Source organism: Ilyonectria robusta, assembly GCF_021365365.1.
Source record: "Ilyonectria robusta strain PMI_751 chromosome Unknown BGZ61scaffold_6, whole genome shotgun sequence".
In the NCBI taxonomy this organism is placed as follows: Eukaryota; Fungi; Ascomycota; class Sordariomycetes; order Hypocreales; family Nectriaceae; genus Ilyonectria; species Ilyonectria robusta.
This window is the reverse complement of record NW_025764440.1, coordinates 1,540,139-1,555,438: the sequence shown is the minus strand read 5'-3', so window position 1 is coordinate 1,555,438 and position 15,300 is coordinate 1,540,139. Positions and strand designations below refer to the sequence as shown.

At 54.7% G+C, this 15,300-nt stretch overlaps 5 protein-coding genes across 5 annotated transcripts; 2 read left to right on the top strand and 3 right to left on the bottom strand.

Annotated features, from left to right (window-relative positions):
* Nucleotides 1-1,514: 1,514 nt before the first annotated feature.
* BGZ61DRAFT_572434 (ketopantoate hydroxymethyltransferase-domain-containing protein) lies at nt 1,515-3,450 on the top strand (the record flags this gene model as incomplete). The annotated part of the gene is made up of 3 exons (XM_046256100.1): nt 1,515-1,931; nt 1,983-2,579; nt 2,937-3,450. The coding sequence occupies 3 exons, from the start codon at nt 1,515-1,517 to the stop codon at nt 3,399-3,401; spliced, it is 1,479 nt and encodes a 492-aa protein (XP_046106982.1). The 3' UTR covers nt 3,402-3,450.
* A 318-nt stretch (nt 3,451-3,768) lies between these two features.
* Nucleotides 3,769-5,940, bottom strand: BGZ61DRAFT_347404 (L-Aspartase-like protein; the record flags this gene model as incomplete). The annotated part of the gene is made up of 1 exon (XM_046239969.1): nt 3,769-5,940. One exon carries the CDS (start codon nt 5,938-5,940, stop codon nt 3,769-3,771), a length of 2,172 nt encoding a protein of 723 aa, XP_046106981.1.
* Nucleotides 5,941-7,842: 1,902 nt separating this feature from the next.
* BGZ61DRAFT_347912 (Dfp1/Him1, central region-domain-containing protein) lies at nt 7,843-9,859 on the bottom strand (the record flags this gene model as incomplete). Its single annotated transcript, XM_046240019.1, has 3 exons — nt 7,843-7,974; nt 8,029-9,372; nt 9,431-9,859. The coding sequence occupies 3 exons, from the start codon at nt 9,857-9,859 to the stop codon at nt 7,843-7,845; spliced, it is 1,905 nt and encodes a 634-aa protein (XP_046106980.1).
* Nucleotides 9,860-11,265: 1,406 nt separating this feature from the next.
* On the top strand, nt 11,266-12,873 carry BGZ61DRAFT_346965 (peptidase M24, structural domain-containing protein; the record flags this gene model as incomplete). Its single annotated transcript, XM_046239933.1, has 2 exons — nt 11,266-11,536; nt 11,606-12,873. The coding sequence occupies 2 exons, from the start codon at nt 11,266-11,268 to the stop codon at nt 12,871-12,873; spliced, it is 1,539 nt and encodes a 512-aa protein (XP_046106979.1).
* Nucleotides 12,874-13,506: 633 nt separating this feature from the next.
* Nucleotides 13,507-15,178, bottom strand: BGZ61DRAFT_476038 (helix-loop-helix DNA-binding domain-containing protein; the record flags this gene model as incomplete). The annotated part of the gene is made up of 3 exons (XM_046248766.1): nt 13,507-13,698; nt 13,770-14,646; nt 14,697-15,178. The coding sequence occupies 3 exons, from the start codon at nt 15,176-15,178 to the stop codon at nt 13,507-13,509; spliced, it is 1,551 nt and encodes a 516-aa protein (XP_046106978.1).
* Between the last annotated feature and the right edge of the window lie 122 nt (nt 15,179-15,300).

The window sequence follows — 15,300 nt, the reverse complement described above, 5'->3', positions numbered from 1 at the left end:
GGATAATTTGCATCCGTTCCATTCTATGGGGCCTCCTGTGCCAAGGACGATGAGGGGTACTTTCACGGCCCTACTATTGCGTCCCTTTCTGAATACATTCACGGAGCGAAGACGCTACAACCTACAATTGCGCTTGCATCGACTGAAAGATCCACAAGGGTGTTTTTCAGGGATAGGTGGTGTCATCCCCGGTAACAGCCTCAGATGCCGAAAGGGCTTGAATTGCACCCGTTCACATATAAGTCACATTGATGCGTGAACTGGTACATACGACCATAGCTCTTAGAAAATACGGGATCCCGTCCGCTCTCCCTTAGTCAAGCTGAGAAGCGGTGAATTAGTACTCGGGTCGGTGACGACCGGGGAATCCTCACTGTTGTATGTTTTTTTTGTTCGTTTTTATTTTGGCTTCATTTTTGGTGGTGAAGATTTGATGACATTGAAAGCTCGTTGGAGTTGGCCTCAATGTGGCGGCCATGTAATATGTCACGTTACTGGAATCGCAGAGGCGTTGAAACCCTGTAACTCGCCACCACTAACATGGCGGTGCAATAATCCAGTGCATCGTTCCTCAAAACATTGGGTACAAACCTGTATCTAAATAAATGTATTGAAAGCCACTTTCATTCATTTCTTCGCTTTTTTTGACTCGCTTATACAAATCTGCACCATTGGCCCTGATTCATAAAAGTCTGGGGGTGCAGTTAACTCCTGACCGTTGGGTGCATGGCAACTCAAACTCTATCCTCTTCGTTCTCTCAATATAACAACAGTTCATGACCCTTTAAAAGCTCCCGCATCAACTTCCGAATCCATCTTTGTCAACTTCCTCGGTATAGTGATTGACTTACTCGCTCTCACCAACTCCGGTCCCGTGCCGCCGTCACCGCCCCACCCCCGGATCTCCGCCCTACGGCCGAACAGCCTCGGCACGTCCAAGCCAGGCACAGGCACGCTGCGCAGCACACGGGTATGCCCTGTCTCACTGACGTAGGCTCACTAATGGCAGCCAAATCCCCTGTAATTATTCTCCACTTTGCCCCGCCACTTCCCCAACACCCGGTATTAGGCCCCTCGGCCGCTCGGTCACGGAGCTTGCTGCCTGTGCTGCACCGGTTGAGAATATACGTACCCACAACCAAGGCCAAATTGGCCCCACCGGGATGAAAAAACCACTACAGCGCCGCACTTCGGGTTAAGATTGTACTCAATTGTACGGATCGCTAGTCTCACAATTACAACGTACAGGTTATCACAGTCAAGATGATTAAAAAGCCGCCGGCGCCCATTCTCACGACTCGCGCTGTGTTAAGCTCCTTTGTCTCTCACAACTAAGGAATCCGATTTTACATTTTTCTCTGTGTCTTTTTCCCTCTTTTTTTCCATTAGTCATTGGTATTGGTGGAACCCATCCCAGACTCGGGGCTTAAAGGTACACTCAAGTGTCACGAGTTCTTAGACCGTGGCGCAACCCACCCAATCCTCTTCATATACACCCCTTTCACTTGGCTCTCATGTCGTCGGTTGTCGCACCCTTTGTGAGGTCGTGTGCCTCGTCCCTCCTGTCTCGGAGCACACGGCCCCTCCGACCGGCATCATGGACCCTCGGCAGCGCCACCCGGCCCCTCGCTGTGGCTCAGGCCCGGCACAGTTCGCATTCCCCAATGGGTTCGACGCCAACCAACCAACGCAAGAAGGTTACGCTGGGCACCATACGGTCGCTGCACCGCAAGCAGGAGCCCATCACCGTCATGACGGCTCATGACTTCCCAAGTGCACATGTTGCCGACCATGCCGGCATGGATGTCGTCCTCGTCGGTGACAGCTTAGCCATGGTCGCACTTGGCATGGAGGATACCAGTGAAATCTTGTTGGACGAAATGATCCTGCACTGCCGATCCGTTGCGAGGGCCACTAAATCAGCATTTACTGTAAGGACTCCATCCGCTTGCATTCTTTGAACATGCGCTGACCAGAAATAGGTTGGTGATTTGCCCATGGGTAGTTATGAGATTTCTCCTGAGCAAGCCCTCGCTTCAGCTATCCGCGTCATCAAGGAAGGTCGTGTTCAGAGCGTCAAGCTTGAAGGCGGCAAGGAGATGGCCTCAACCATCCGCAAGATTACCACCGCTGGCATTCCCGTCCTTGGTCACATCGGCTTGACGCCCCAGCGTCAAAATGCCCTTGGGGGCTTTCGCGTTCAAGGGAAGACGAGCAGCAGTGCCTTGAGCATCCTCGAGGATGCTTTGGCTATCCAGGAGGCAGGCTGCTTCGCCATGGTCATCGAGGCTGTCCCTGCTGAGGTCGCCGCTCTCATCACCGAGAAGCTGTCCGTCCCGACCATCGGCATCGGTGCTGGCAACGGTTGCTCTGGCCAAGTTCTCGTGCAGATAGACATGACAGGTAACTTCCCTCCTGGCAGGTTCCTCCCCAAGTTCGTCAAGAAGTACGGCGATGTCTGGGGTGAGAGCATGAAGGCCATCGAGGCGTACCGAGATGAGGTCAAAAGCCGAGAGTATCCTGCACCGGAGCACACCTATCCGATCTCTTCCGAGGAGCTTGAGACCTTTACCAAGGCGGTAAAGGACTTGTAATGTGTTGGGCAATGACGAGCTAGTCGTTGGATCCGACTTTGTGATAGCGTTTTGAGGATAAAGACGAGCGTTTTTGCAACCAAGTGCATGGCATAGCAAAGCATTAGAGTTAGCATATGGCGGAGTTCTGAGTTGGGCTGAACCAGAGGCCCTTATTTGTTCTTGTATCTTCAGCATCCTTCGAAGCATACCAGCCCGCATGGGCATTTCATCATTCACCCAAATGCAGGAGTTATCGAGTATGCAACGATCAGCTGGCCGTGTGAATTCTTAAAGCACTGTGACATCTCCATCTTAGCACATGGGCAACAATCAAGCCTGGTAGGACATACCTGGTGCAAGTTTCCAACCACCTCATCCAACGACGGCGCAAACGCGCTGTTGACGTACAAGAACACGCTGTCTGAGTTTTTGCACCGTAGCTTGCGCCGCAGGTACCGCACCACCTCTTCGAACTTGCGCGCTGCGCTGATCTTGCACACGTCCTGCGCGAGCGCCGGCGCCGATCCGACGGGCTTGAATTTGATCACCACCTTGTCGACGGCAAAGCCGCCTACGCTGGCCAGCGCGGCACTCGCGTCTCGAGGCAGGTCCGCCAAGACGACGGAGGCAGACATGGTCAGTAGCAGGTCTGGAGACTCGGCGCGGTCGGGCGTGTCGGTCTCGGCGTCGACGTCGACGGCCGGTGGGGATGGGGACGATCTGCCATCTTGCGGTGGAGGAGAGTCCGACATGGTTGCTCCGAGAAGCGAAACAGGGGGTGTTTTGGAATATGAGGCTCTGGCAGGTTTGAGTGTGTCGGTGTGAAGCCTGCGGAGTTTTCTTGAATGATAACGTGCAGATGTGCTGATGCAAGTGATCAGGCTGCCGAATGATTGCCTACGGCCTGAGGTGTGAGAGAACGTGGGTGAAGTGGGACAGTGCGGGGCGCCCTCAGCACCGTGCACTGGCTTCAAGATACAAGACAACTTCAGTTCTCCTATATAACTTCAAGTTCGTCCTGCTTCGCTTATTAGGTCATGATTTTTTCTAAAAATAAATGCATGCGAGGTTTAAAATGAAGATGAACTTTTTAGGCCTTTGTTTCCTTGCCAAAAATATTATGAGGTGAGATCGGCTCTAATCTAACCAGGACAACACTAACCAATTCCTTCTCATGGACGCTTTCTCTTACTTAGTAGTTTTCCTTCATAGACTTGCATAGCTCATCATATTCCCCAGTCGTCCGGGGTCCAGGTCGCGACGTTTCCATGGCTTCCATGACCATGTCCATCAAGTCGCCCTTCAAACTCTCGTACACCATGCTGACCCAACTTCCAATAGTCTTCTTGTTCTCCGTCGGAAGTCCCTTTTGAGCATTGTATAGCGGGTCGTCGTCAATTCCGCACTGCGTCGGCACACCCAGCTTCGATCGCACCCAAGTATATAGTTGGGCAGAACCGTCACCCAGCTGAGTGGCCACATCAACAGGGCGGACGGCCATGTTGGGGTAGAAGATGGATGATGACGTGTCGACGACGGCCTTGTGGAAAGCTGCTCTAAAAACAGCAATGCTGGAGATTGAGCAATCCATGTTCTCAGTCGCCAGGAACTGGGTGACGGGCGCCATTGCAGCGTCCACCGTCGGCAAAACGCGATCCTTCCAGGAGCCAGCGTTGTGGGCATACCAAGCCGACTCAATGACAGGAAATGCAACCTCGGCGAGCTTTCCGATTTGTCCCTCGTTCAGTCCAAAGGCATGGAACGGTCCGTTTTGCGTGGTATCCCCCAATCTGTCGCGCAGAGTCTCCAGGAAAAGACGGTGGTTCGCACGGAGGTCAACCGCCTGGCACGAGATGTAAATGTGGCAAGCGCACATATGAGCAACCAGATCCGCGGCCTCCATAGTTCGCCGGGCTGAGAGAAGTGCCATAGAGTTGATGCCCTGGTTGTGCATCTCGGCAGACATGATGTGGGATGAGACGGGGTGCGCAAGCGCTGCCAGCTCCGTCATGTACGCAGCCATATTGACGTCGATGCCCTTCATGGTAAAGTTCTCCTTGTCGCTGACGTTAAGGTTGGCCTCGAGGCCGTTGCTGGTGGAGGGGTTGATGATCTCGCTGACTTGGGAGAAGAGCATACGTCCAATCATCTGTAGCGCCAGCCGCGTCTTATCCATAGCAGAGGTGATGACGACGGCCTGGAAGTTTCCTCCTGAATAGACCTCTCCCACCGCCTTGCCATCTTTCTCCGATGCATCAACCAGGGGGTTATCCGACGTGGAATTCAGCTCCACAGAGATCTGTCGCTGGGCCAGAAGGAGGTCCTCCAGGTAAGGCCCAATCCACTGGGGGCTCGTCCGCGTGGAATACCGATCCTGCCAGAGTCCCTCGCCGGTTCTCTTTCGGTTATCCAGACCAACGACAAAGCTGGAGCCGCGCAGGAAGCTGCGAATGTTTGCTGCGGCCTCAATCTGGCCAGGGTGTGGTCGTACAGCATGGATAAAGGGGGTTGCCCACTCAACGTTGCCGCCCATGCTTTCGGATGCGAATGCCGTCAACATCTGGGCCATAACGGCGAGCTGCTGTGCGTCGTGGAGCACAAGACTGGCTAGGGACACGGAGGGCGCAGTGCCGTTGATGAGACCAAGGGCCTCCTTGGGGCCAAGGCCGCTGGCTGAGAGGCCGCTCTGTTGAAGCGCCTCGGATGAAGGCATCACCTTGGCCGCCTGGCCCTCGCCAACCTGCACGAAGATGTCCGGGTTACCGGTTACCGCGCCAGCAATGTACGACATGGGCATGAGATCGCCCGACGCAGAGATGGTGCCTCGGATCGGCACCAGGGGGGTGATGTCGTGATGCAGCAACTTCACCAGCCTCTGGAGGACCTCAAGCCGGACAGAACTCTGGCCTCGCATGTTCTGGTTGGCGCGGGCGACAATGGCTCCGCGCACCCACTCAGGCGGCATGACGTGCGAGGGCTCGCGCTCCGAGTTGCTTCCAGGGGTCTTGTCAAGGGATGTGATGATGGCGCTCTGCGTGTGCTGCAGGACACCGATCTGGTTCTCGATCCAGTCATCGGTGCGCACGTCGGCGCTGCCACCAAAGCCAGTATTGACTCCGTACACGACATACTTGTTGGCCAGGTAGTTGTTGAGGGCGTCGACGCTCAGGGCGATACGGCGAGCAAGGTTCTCATCTTGGCTGATCTCAGGCTTGACACCATAGCGGGCCACGGCAATTACGGAGGAAATGTCAAGGCTGTTGCCGTCCAGGACTATCTTGCTCTTTCCGGTCTTGAGATCCTGAAGGCGACGCCATATATCCAGCGTCGAGGTGGCGTGGGCCGGCGTCTCGAAGGTCTTCATGATGGAAGCTGGAAGGCTGCAGTCGTAGCCAGCGATTAGGACGTCAGTACCCGTTCCCGGTCTTATATTCCGTCTAAGCCCAACGGAGGCGGAACGAGGGGGGATGGATGGAGAAAAGGGAGGGTCTAAGGTGGGAAACCGTTAAGTCCACGACGTGGCCCCAGAATGTTGGTACTTGTTCTTTGGGAAAATCTCAAAAAAAGCAAGACAAACCGCCGGATGTCGGAGCTGTAAGCCCCAATGTGAGACTCAGGAGAAGTCACAGATGGAGATTTATCAGTGGCTGGACCGAATTGGCTTGGGTCTGGTCCAATATCTTGGGTCCGTTGCTCGTGGGCGTTTTTTTATGGGAGAGGGGCTGGACGGGATGTGTTTGTGGCTTCCACATGAAAACCCTGGAAAGGGAGATTGTGTAACGATCTCTCACCTTGGACGCCTCAGACAGGAAGCGGTGAGACGTCCTGTCAGGTGTCGAGAGGCAGAAAAAAAAAAGAAACGCCTCGCCTGTCACTCGGTCTTGTAAGAGGACAGGAACAATTCCCATCGGAAACCCACGGAAGCCAGAATCCGCCAGGAATCAATTCCCTCCTCTCCATAAGGCCTAGGGTCATTTATTAGACCTGTATGGTTTGCAAACTCAAAAGCCCAGTGCTGCCAAGCTTTAAGCACTTCTGCATCGTTAGTTTGCTACCTTGTATCACAGACAGCGAGCATGATGCACCGCATCCATCACACTGATTGAGCTGCAACAGAGACAAACTGGGCGGGGTCCGAGCAAGCAGCCGCTGCATCAGACAATCGAGCTTGACTCATCAGAGACAGCAGCTTCAGGTTACCCCTTTCATCCATTCAGGATGACTCTTAGTGAGGTGGCTACTGCGACGCCATTTACGCCACACGCAACGGGTTGCGTGGACCCTGAGGAACGACGGTTGATGGCTAGTCGTGGGCTGGGTCAGGAATTACGTACGTTTCCTTTCCCCTAGGTCTGACTTTGTTTATTCATTTGCCGCCTGTCAGGTTAGGTGGAATGATTGTTAATTAGATCGGCCATGCTCCGGTCGCTCGTGCCAGTTCTCACGACACTGCTTGACTAAAATTGCCTCTACAGACGCCCATTTGCCAGCTCCTCGGTACATAAGTCAGGTTAGGAATTCAACGCGGTAGTGGACACTGAGACATGTCATCACCCTGAGACACCCACAGGCTATCATTCCATTCAGATACATCGTTCACTGGCTCTTCGGTTTATTGTTCAGAAGACTTCATGATTGTAATATGTAAGCTACATATACATGCAATGCCCTAACCGGATATCTACATCGACCCCTGGGCCGCTCGTGCCATCGCCATGTCCCATCGTAACCCATCCCCCTCGTGTGCCTCCCCAGTCCCCCAATATCATCCCAGCCCTTGACCATGCAATTCCATGCTACCGTGTCTGTCATGTTGTGTGAATGGATCGCGACAAACGCCCCAGTATAGTATATGCAGTTCCATTCCAGGAAAAGAACAAACAAGAAGAAGAAGAAAGTGCCAAACCATGCCGCTATACGCCGTCGCATGCAGTTCATGTAATGGAGTTCGAATGAAAAGTAGGTACGAAGATTAATCATCTCAAAAAACAAAGACCGCTCGGGAAATGCGACCGTCAACCACTAAGTAACCAAACACGCGAGGTATCTTTGTTGCTGTTTTCTGTGCTAGGGGTGGGAATCTGTATCGAGATGCGCAAAATGGAGCTGAGAATGGGACCCGTCTCAAAGGGTGCCAAATGTTGTGAGCTCGTGGAGCTAAAAAGTCATGGAAGGGACCGAGATGATGTTGTCGGTTTCAGAAGGGCGCATTATGTGCAGGCGATGCAATGTATCGTAGATTGAATCGGTAGCTGGGTGGGTTTCTTTACCACCCGTCGTCTTCATCCGATCCTGATGAGTATTTCGGCATTCGCTTTAATTGAACCAGCAAAGAGTCCAGCTCGGTCCAGTTGTCATCGTTCTCGGCAAACTTGCGGTGCTTTCGAGACAGGATGTGCTAGAAGACGTGTTAGCTTAATTCAAGTGCCGTGCTCTGATTGCTCAAACTCACCTCATCAAAGTCTCGGAATTTGTCCTGGCAGTTCTCGCAATAGCCAGGTTTGAGGTCCTTCTTGCTCTTCAAGGATGACGTGTGTGTCTTTCGCTCCTTGTTCTCCGTGGTCTTCTGGTTCTCCTCTTCTTGGACCTCGGCAGGACGCGAAGTGTGTCGACCCATCGTGGTCGATCTGCTAGATGCGACATCCATCGACACCTCAGCCAGGCGGCGCGAGCTCACATCATGAGATGCGGGGGCAGCCTTCTGAAGGACCTTTCGTTGGAGACCGTGAACCTCTTTGCTGGTTCCGGCCTTAGCCCCATTGACACCAGACGTAGATGAAATCATCTGCGAGCGGATAGCCGAAGTGATGTTAGACGGCTGAACACCTGACGCCACGGGCTCGCCAGCGAATAGGCGCCCGGTGCCAGCACGGCTGGTAAAGGCGTTTTGTCCAGTCTGCTTTGACAATGTCGCCTTGGCCGGGTTGAAAATCTCTGTAGGAGTCACGGCACGGGCCTTATTGTGGCCGTCTTCCATTTCCGTCAGTGATCGCTTCCCTGTTACAGGCACCGGCACTGGGATTTGGGGGGCCTTCAGAATGGGGACAGAGTCTTCTCGCTTAGCAGCGCGAGCCTTTTCTTGCTCGCGTTGCCTGCGATGTTCCTTGTCAGGGACCTCAATCTCCTCCACGAATGGACAGCGACCGTTGCCGACACTTCGGAACTGCGGCCACTCTCCGTCGGCCTTGTTGGCCACCTTGGGATACTCGCGAACCATGATAGGTTTTTGCTTTTCATCCATATCCCAGATATAAAGGTGGGGACCCTTGAAGTAACACAATTCCCGGTTGACGGCAGTCGGGTCCCGATCCGAAGGACCATTCAGACGCTCGTTGTGCAACAGCTGAAGCAGATTGGGCTCGTGGGACTTGGAGGTTCCGTAGTGCCCACGGGTAGCGGTGGACCTGGAGCTGTAAGAGTTGCTGTGGCTGGTCTCCGACTCAAGAAGAACCGACAGCATGGTCTGGAACTTGTCCAACGACCAAATCTTTTTTCCCATTTCACGAGCCTTGTGCAGAACATCATTGTTCCTCGCCTTACTTCGCTTCGTAGGGTCATCAAGCTGTTGTGACCGCATGGGTGCATTTCGGAACTCGAACAGAAGCTTGCGTCGAGCCTCTGTGTTTCGATCCAGCAACGAAGGGTTGATGGTCTGGGGTTGTTCCTCGGGCTCGTGCTCCTCATGGTGCTGTGGTTGTTCAGGTTCTTGCTCAGACTCGGCCTCAGACCTTTCGGGTGGGATCGATCGGGTGGTGACGACGTGGGTGACTGCAATTGAGAAGAAGGGTTCCTGACGCTGCATTGGGAGTTAGCCGGGGCTCGAAAATATTTTTTTCGACAAGGGTAAAACATACAGCACCAAGATAGGTGACTCTCTTAGTTAGCCTAGCCCGAATATCATCTGGGATACTCTCGAAATAGAAGACCATCTTGGGGAATTTAGCCCGATGGTGCTTCTTCCACTGCTCCTTCTCAGTGTCGGCATCTTGATTCCTGGAAGTCGAGGCGGTTCTTGAAGAACGTTCCTTGGCGACAGGACGCGTAGCTCCACGCTGGACGAGAACCTGGGTGCGGACCGGGCGTGTTGGCGACCGCATGGCACGCTGGCCGCCATTGTCGAGAACCTGCTTCTTCAAAGGCGGAGGCTGACCATAGGGCTCCTCACGCTGGATGGTAGCGTAGGAGCGCTTCTGCTTGGCGTAGGCAGCCAGGGTGGAAGCTCCTCGCAAAGGCGAATTGGCGACATTCGGGTTGTTTGTGAGCGGGCCCCGTCTCGAGGACATGGCCGAGATGGAAACGGGCGTGGGCGATAGAGATATGGTGGCCATAAAATGACTCCGTCAGCATGCTCTGGGGGGAGAAACCAGAGCAAGAGTCAGTTGTCAGTTATCAGCTCAGAGAGAGGAGTGCACGGCGTTGCTAAGCGTTGCTAAGCGTTGCTAAGGCGTGGGTGGTTGCTGGTTGTTGGTTGGTTGGTGACGAGGAGGGGCTGGGGGAGGAGGAGCCGTGAAGAAGCACGCGACGCGGAGGGCGACACGTCGTGTTGGCGAGGCGGCAGAGGAGAGGGAAGGAGGGTAAAAACTGCTACCAAGACATGGGCGGCGGTGGAGGCGACGACCAGAGAGAAGAGGAGGAAGACTGAGACAAAGAGCAAAGCCGAAGAGACCGGACGCGGGTGTTTTTGTGTGGTCGGCCTGCTGGTGGTGGTGGTGGTTGGCAGTGGTGGTTGCGTGGGAGGAAGCTGGTGTTGTTGGAGACCGAGACTGGGAGTGGAGCCGTCTTCGCCCTCTTCGCCCTCTTCGCGCTTGGCACAACAGCGCTATGCCTGCTTCGGCCGGCCTCCCACCCAGCGTCCACTCAGTGGGAATCAGTGGGAAAAACACGCACGGGCCCGGGCGGCTGCACCAGCAACCAACCCAAGCCCGCCAGCAACCGGCCCAGCACCATGTCCGAAAACTGACCAAAATGCGACTCTGCCGCGATAAACAAGTCTGTGATTACACAAACACAGGCCACCAGGCCGCAGGGCTAGGGTGGAAATGAAGCCCGTCTCCGTATTGTGAATGTCAACAACAGAGAGGGGACTCGGTTGTTCCGCATCCAGTGACCAGATCCACATCAACATCGGCAGCATGGCTTTCGTGCAGGGTGCATTACATGAGAAGAAGTAAAAAATTAAGAAGCAATCATCGGTTGACGTGTAGAGATATGTACCCGTCACCCACGTATTTGCGGGAATGGCTGCATTGCTGCATTGCATTGCATTGACCATTGGCTTCATCATCCCTCTCGCGCATATCCCTCACCCTGTTCCCGCTGTTGTTGGTCAATTCATTCATCCTCGTCGCACACCGACTAGCTAGCCTCGTCGAGCTTCCGGGTAGCCTCGGTCACCCGCAAACAACCGCCACTCTTTGACAGCCGCATCCCGCCCGCTGCCAGCTCTATCTAATCTCGATTCGTAAAGACACCACCGAAAACACCACCAAAAGACTCATCGTCCGGGTACGGAGCAAAGCCGAGACGAATTCTTCACTCGCTTTGCGTTACTTAGACACATACATACACACATACACACATACACACATACGTACGTGCCCAGTTCCAACTCTCCTCCGTCCCGTGCCCCTCACTTTCGCTGCTCCCCCTCCGGTTTTTGTCTCTCAACCCAATTCCTCCAGGCCTAAAAATGAAGCTCCCTCGAGCTCCATTCCGGAGTCTCGATCCGTACACCTCCATACCCTTCCGAACCGCAACTCGTCGACCACGAACGCCGTCCACAGCAGCAGTGACACCGCCCGCAACAACCCGCAACTTCACACTCGCCGCCTCTACTCATCGGCATGGCCAACATCCCTCGGCCGGCCGCCGCTGCTATGCCACTTCCGTCTCCGCCGCCGAGTTGAGATTCGGCCAGCCCGTCTACGAGACGCACCCTCACATCCTAAAACCCGGCGAGCGTTCGTCTCCCTTGCCTCCTCAAGGCCAATGCTAGCCCGCGACGCCCTGCTAACAAGTCTCCCTTCCAGTGACGCCCGGTATCACGGCGCAGGAATATGCCGACCGCCGCGCCGCCCTCGCCGACTCCATGACCGAAGGCAGCGTCGCCGTGCTACACGCTGCCTCCCTCCAATACAAGTCCGGCGCTGTCTTCCACGCCTACCGCCAAGAGTCCAACTTCCTCTATCTGACGGGCTGGCTGGAAGGCGATGCCATTGCCGTGGTCCAGAAGACGGGGCCGAACCTGGGCGACTACGCCTTCCACATGTTCGTCAAGCCCAAGAACCCCCGCGATGAGCAATGGTCCGGCTACCGCAACGGTATCGAGGCCGCCCGTGACGTCTTCAACGCCGACGAGGCGCACTCCATCGACGAGGCGGAGTCGCTTCTGCCCAGGCTTCTCGAAAAGGCCAAGCTTGTCTACGCCGACTTCCAACCGTCCAAGAACAACCCGGCCAACTGGCTGTGGCGCTTCTTTTCCGGCCGCGAGTCCCGTCCCACGCGAACGCCCCTCTTCTCCGTCATGAACAAACTTCGCGTCATCAAAAGCCCCGCCGAGGTCGCCAACATGCGCCTCGCGGGCCAGATCTCCGGGCGCGCCATCACCGACGCCATGCGCCAGCCCTGGAAGCGCGAAAAGGATCTACATGCCTTCCTAGACTACCAATTCATCGTCAATGGGTGCGATGGTCCCGCGTATATCCCTGTTGTCGCTGGTGGCGAGCGCGCTAACTGCATCCACTACACGGTCAACAACAGCACTTTCAAGGAGGACGAGTTCATCCTCATTGACGCGGGCGGCGAGTACGGCACTTACATCACCGACATCTCACGTACGTGGCCCGCCTCGGGCAAGTTCACGGCTGCCCAGCGCGACCTCTACGAGGCCGTCCTCAAGGTCCAGCGCACAAGCGTTTCACTGTGTCGCGCGAGCGCCCGCATGTCTCTGGAAGACATTCACAACATCACTGCCCGCGGCCTCGTTGACCAGCTGCGCGCTATTGGCTTCAATGTCTCCATGAGCAGCATCGACCAGCTGTTCCCCCACCACGTCGGTCACTACATTGGCCTCGACGTGCACGACTGCCCCGGCTACAGCCGTCGCGAGATCCTGCGCCGTGGTCACTGCGTCACCATCGAGCCGGGCGTCTACGTTCCCAACGATGAGAGGTGGCCTGCCGCGTTCCGGGGCATGGGTGTGCGCATTGAAGACAGCGTGTGTGTCGATGACGACTCACCATATGTTCTTAGCACCGAGGCTGTGAAAGAGGTCGACGATATTGAGGCTCTACGATGACATGTGCAATGATTATATAGACGTAAAAGTGTACAGTACCTGTAAGTAAAAGTACAAGATATCATGACGGAGCAATCCACGACCAATCCATGCCCGTTTTCTCTACTTCGGTTACATCTTGTAACCGACTTGCTACCTATCGCGAATCTAAAACAACGGACACCAGGATTATACGAATTGTCCAATCGAGAAATATCATTTCCAGTGTCATCAATTGATCATTCCATAACCAAAGCCACCTTGCTAGGTACAGTGTATAGCCGCCAATCATAGACTCTATATAATTCATCGACAAGTCATTCATCTAGGGTAACGTCCACCTGAAATCCAATCCCAACACAACCCTTGTCAGCCCCAGATAAGCTGTGAAACACAACAGTCGCATCTAATAAAATAAACAGCCCATATAACATCTCATCACCCGTAGCTCTATTATGCACGCAAGGGTGGAAAGCACCATACACACACACCGCATATACACCAAAGCTCACAATCAAGGCTGAAGCCCCAACAAACAAAGCAAACAAAAAAAATGTACGAGAAATAGGATGAGCAGTGTGTACGGCACGAATCATCTCTGGGGTATATTTTATACACAATCCCAAGTAACCTTGGAATAAAGCAATGTCTATTCTAGCAGAACCCTCTCGGGTCGAAGAGGGTTCGGCTGTGGTTGGGCATCAGGAATGGCTGTCGGGCCGAAGCACTGAGCAGCTGCTCAAACGCCTGAAGTCGCCGGGCGAGCTCCTGGTGCTCCTTCAAAATGGACTTGTTGCGACGTTCCAGGTATTGGATGTATTCGGTGGCCTTTGTTAAAACAGTCCCCTGGAAAAGTTGTCAGTCATCGAGAACGAAAAGAACGGCCATTGCCCGTAGATGGGCGGTCTTTGACTGACCTTGCTCACTTTGGGGGCTCTTTGTGGATTTGAAGACGACTCTCCGTCGTCTTCTCCATCCTCAGGTATGGACATCAAAGCCGGCACGGCGTCGCGTAGCTCTGCAATTTTGTCCTTGAGGTTTGTTCTGTATTTTCGCTCAATGTCGTTATGAGCTGTCCGATCCCCAGCCTTGAGCTTGTCCTTGCCCTTGTCTGACATGGAGTGATGGACCCCAGAGGAGCTCAAAGCCGTGGAGCCGTCATTGGAGGAGGTCTCACGCTTGATTTCCGCGCCCAGAGCCTTGGAGCTGTCGGCTGGTGTTGGAGTCTGGTTTTGGCTGTGATCCCCAACGCCAAGAATGGAGTCGATGCTGGCGTTGAACTCTGGGGGCAAGCCAGTTCCCAAGCCAGCGCCAAACCCGAGGCCAAATCCACTAGGGGGCATGAAACTCGCCGGTGTTCGGCCAGTATTCATGGCAATGGCCAGGAGGCGCCGCTGCTCGTCGTTGCTCAGAACCTGATTAACTTGGTTGCCAACGCCGGGCATCGTCTGTTGATAGCCCCCCATTCCCATGCCTCCCATGCCTCCCATGCCTCCCATACTTCCGGGGCTTTCACCAACTCCGAAAGGCTGGTCCATTCGCAGACCGGGTTCTGGCCTCTCCCAACTCAGTGGGGTAGAATAAAGGCCCTCTCGAGGGGGCACTTCTGGTGGTGGCATGGTCTCAATTTTGGCCAAGTGCTCCTCTAGATTAATGGAGTCAAAGCCCTCTTCATCGTCGGACAGCGCATTATCGAGGGCGTTGTCGTCGAGGAAGTCGGCACCCTTGAAAGCGGGCGCGGAGGCGTAAAGGCCTGTTCCGAGTCCTGGCGTCGTTGATGTCGCATATGCGGGTCTCGAAGTATCAATTAGTCGAATTCTGAAATAGCCGGGAGGAATGCAAACCTGGTCTGATTCGTCATGTCATAACGCTTGGAAAAGTCAATCTCAAAACTTCCCATTCTGTCGGCTTCTTCATCGTCAAATTGAATCCAGTAGTCTAGCGACTCTAAAGCGGATTCGGTGTCAACCTTGGTGCGCTTCCTTTCATGCGCATCTTTTTTCCGTTGGTGTTGGTGGCTTCGTGGGTGTCCCCTCGTAGGTAGGGATGTTTTGTGCTGGGTGTAAGGCGACGGCATGGGGGCTTGTGTAAATGAGATGTCGGACGGGGCAGTCGAGGTGTTATCGTATGTCGGGATGGTGGCTCCCGACGGCGCAGAGGTCCGGTCGGAGAGGCCAATGTTGGCGTCTAACCCCGTTGGTCGCCATGATGCGGGATCTGGTTGCTGTTGGGGGACGGCGCCGGCCGACGATTCGGCATTCTGGTCCACCGGGTTCAGTGTTTGATTGTTTGGCACCGAAAAGAAACTGAGAAGATTAGGATCCATCGCTAACACGGCATCCCCAGGCCACGGAGGCCGAATGTGGTCAGAGACGGGGGGATCTCGTGTCAGCGGCCCGGAGAAGGCTCACGCGAGCTCAATTCGTGCAAGACGGCGAGGGCGACGAG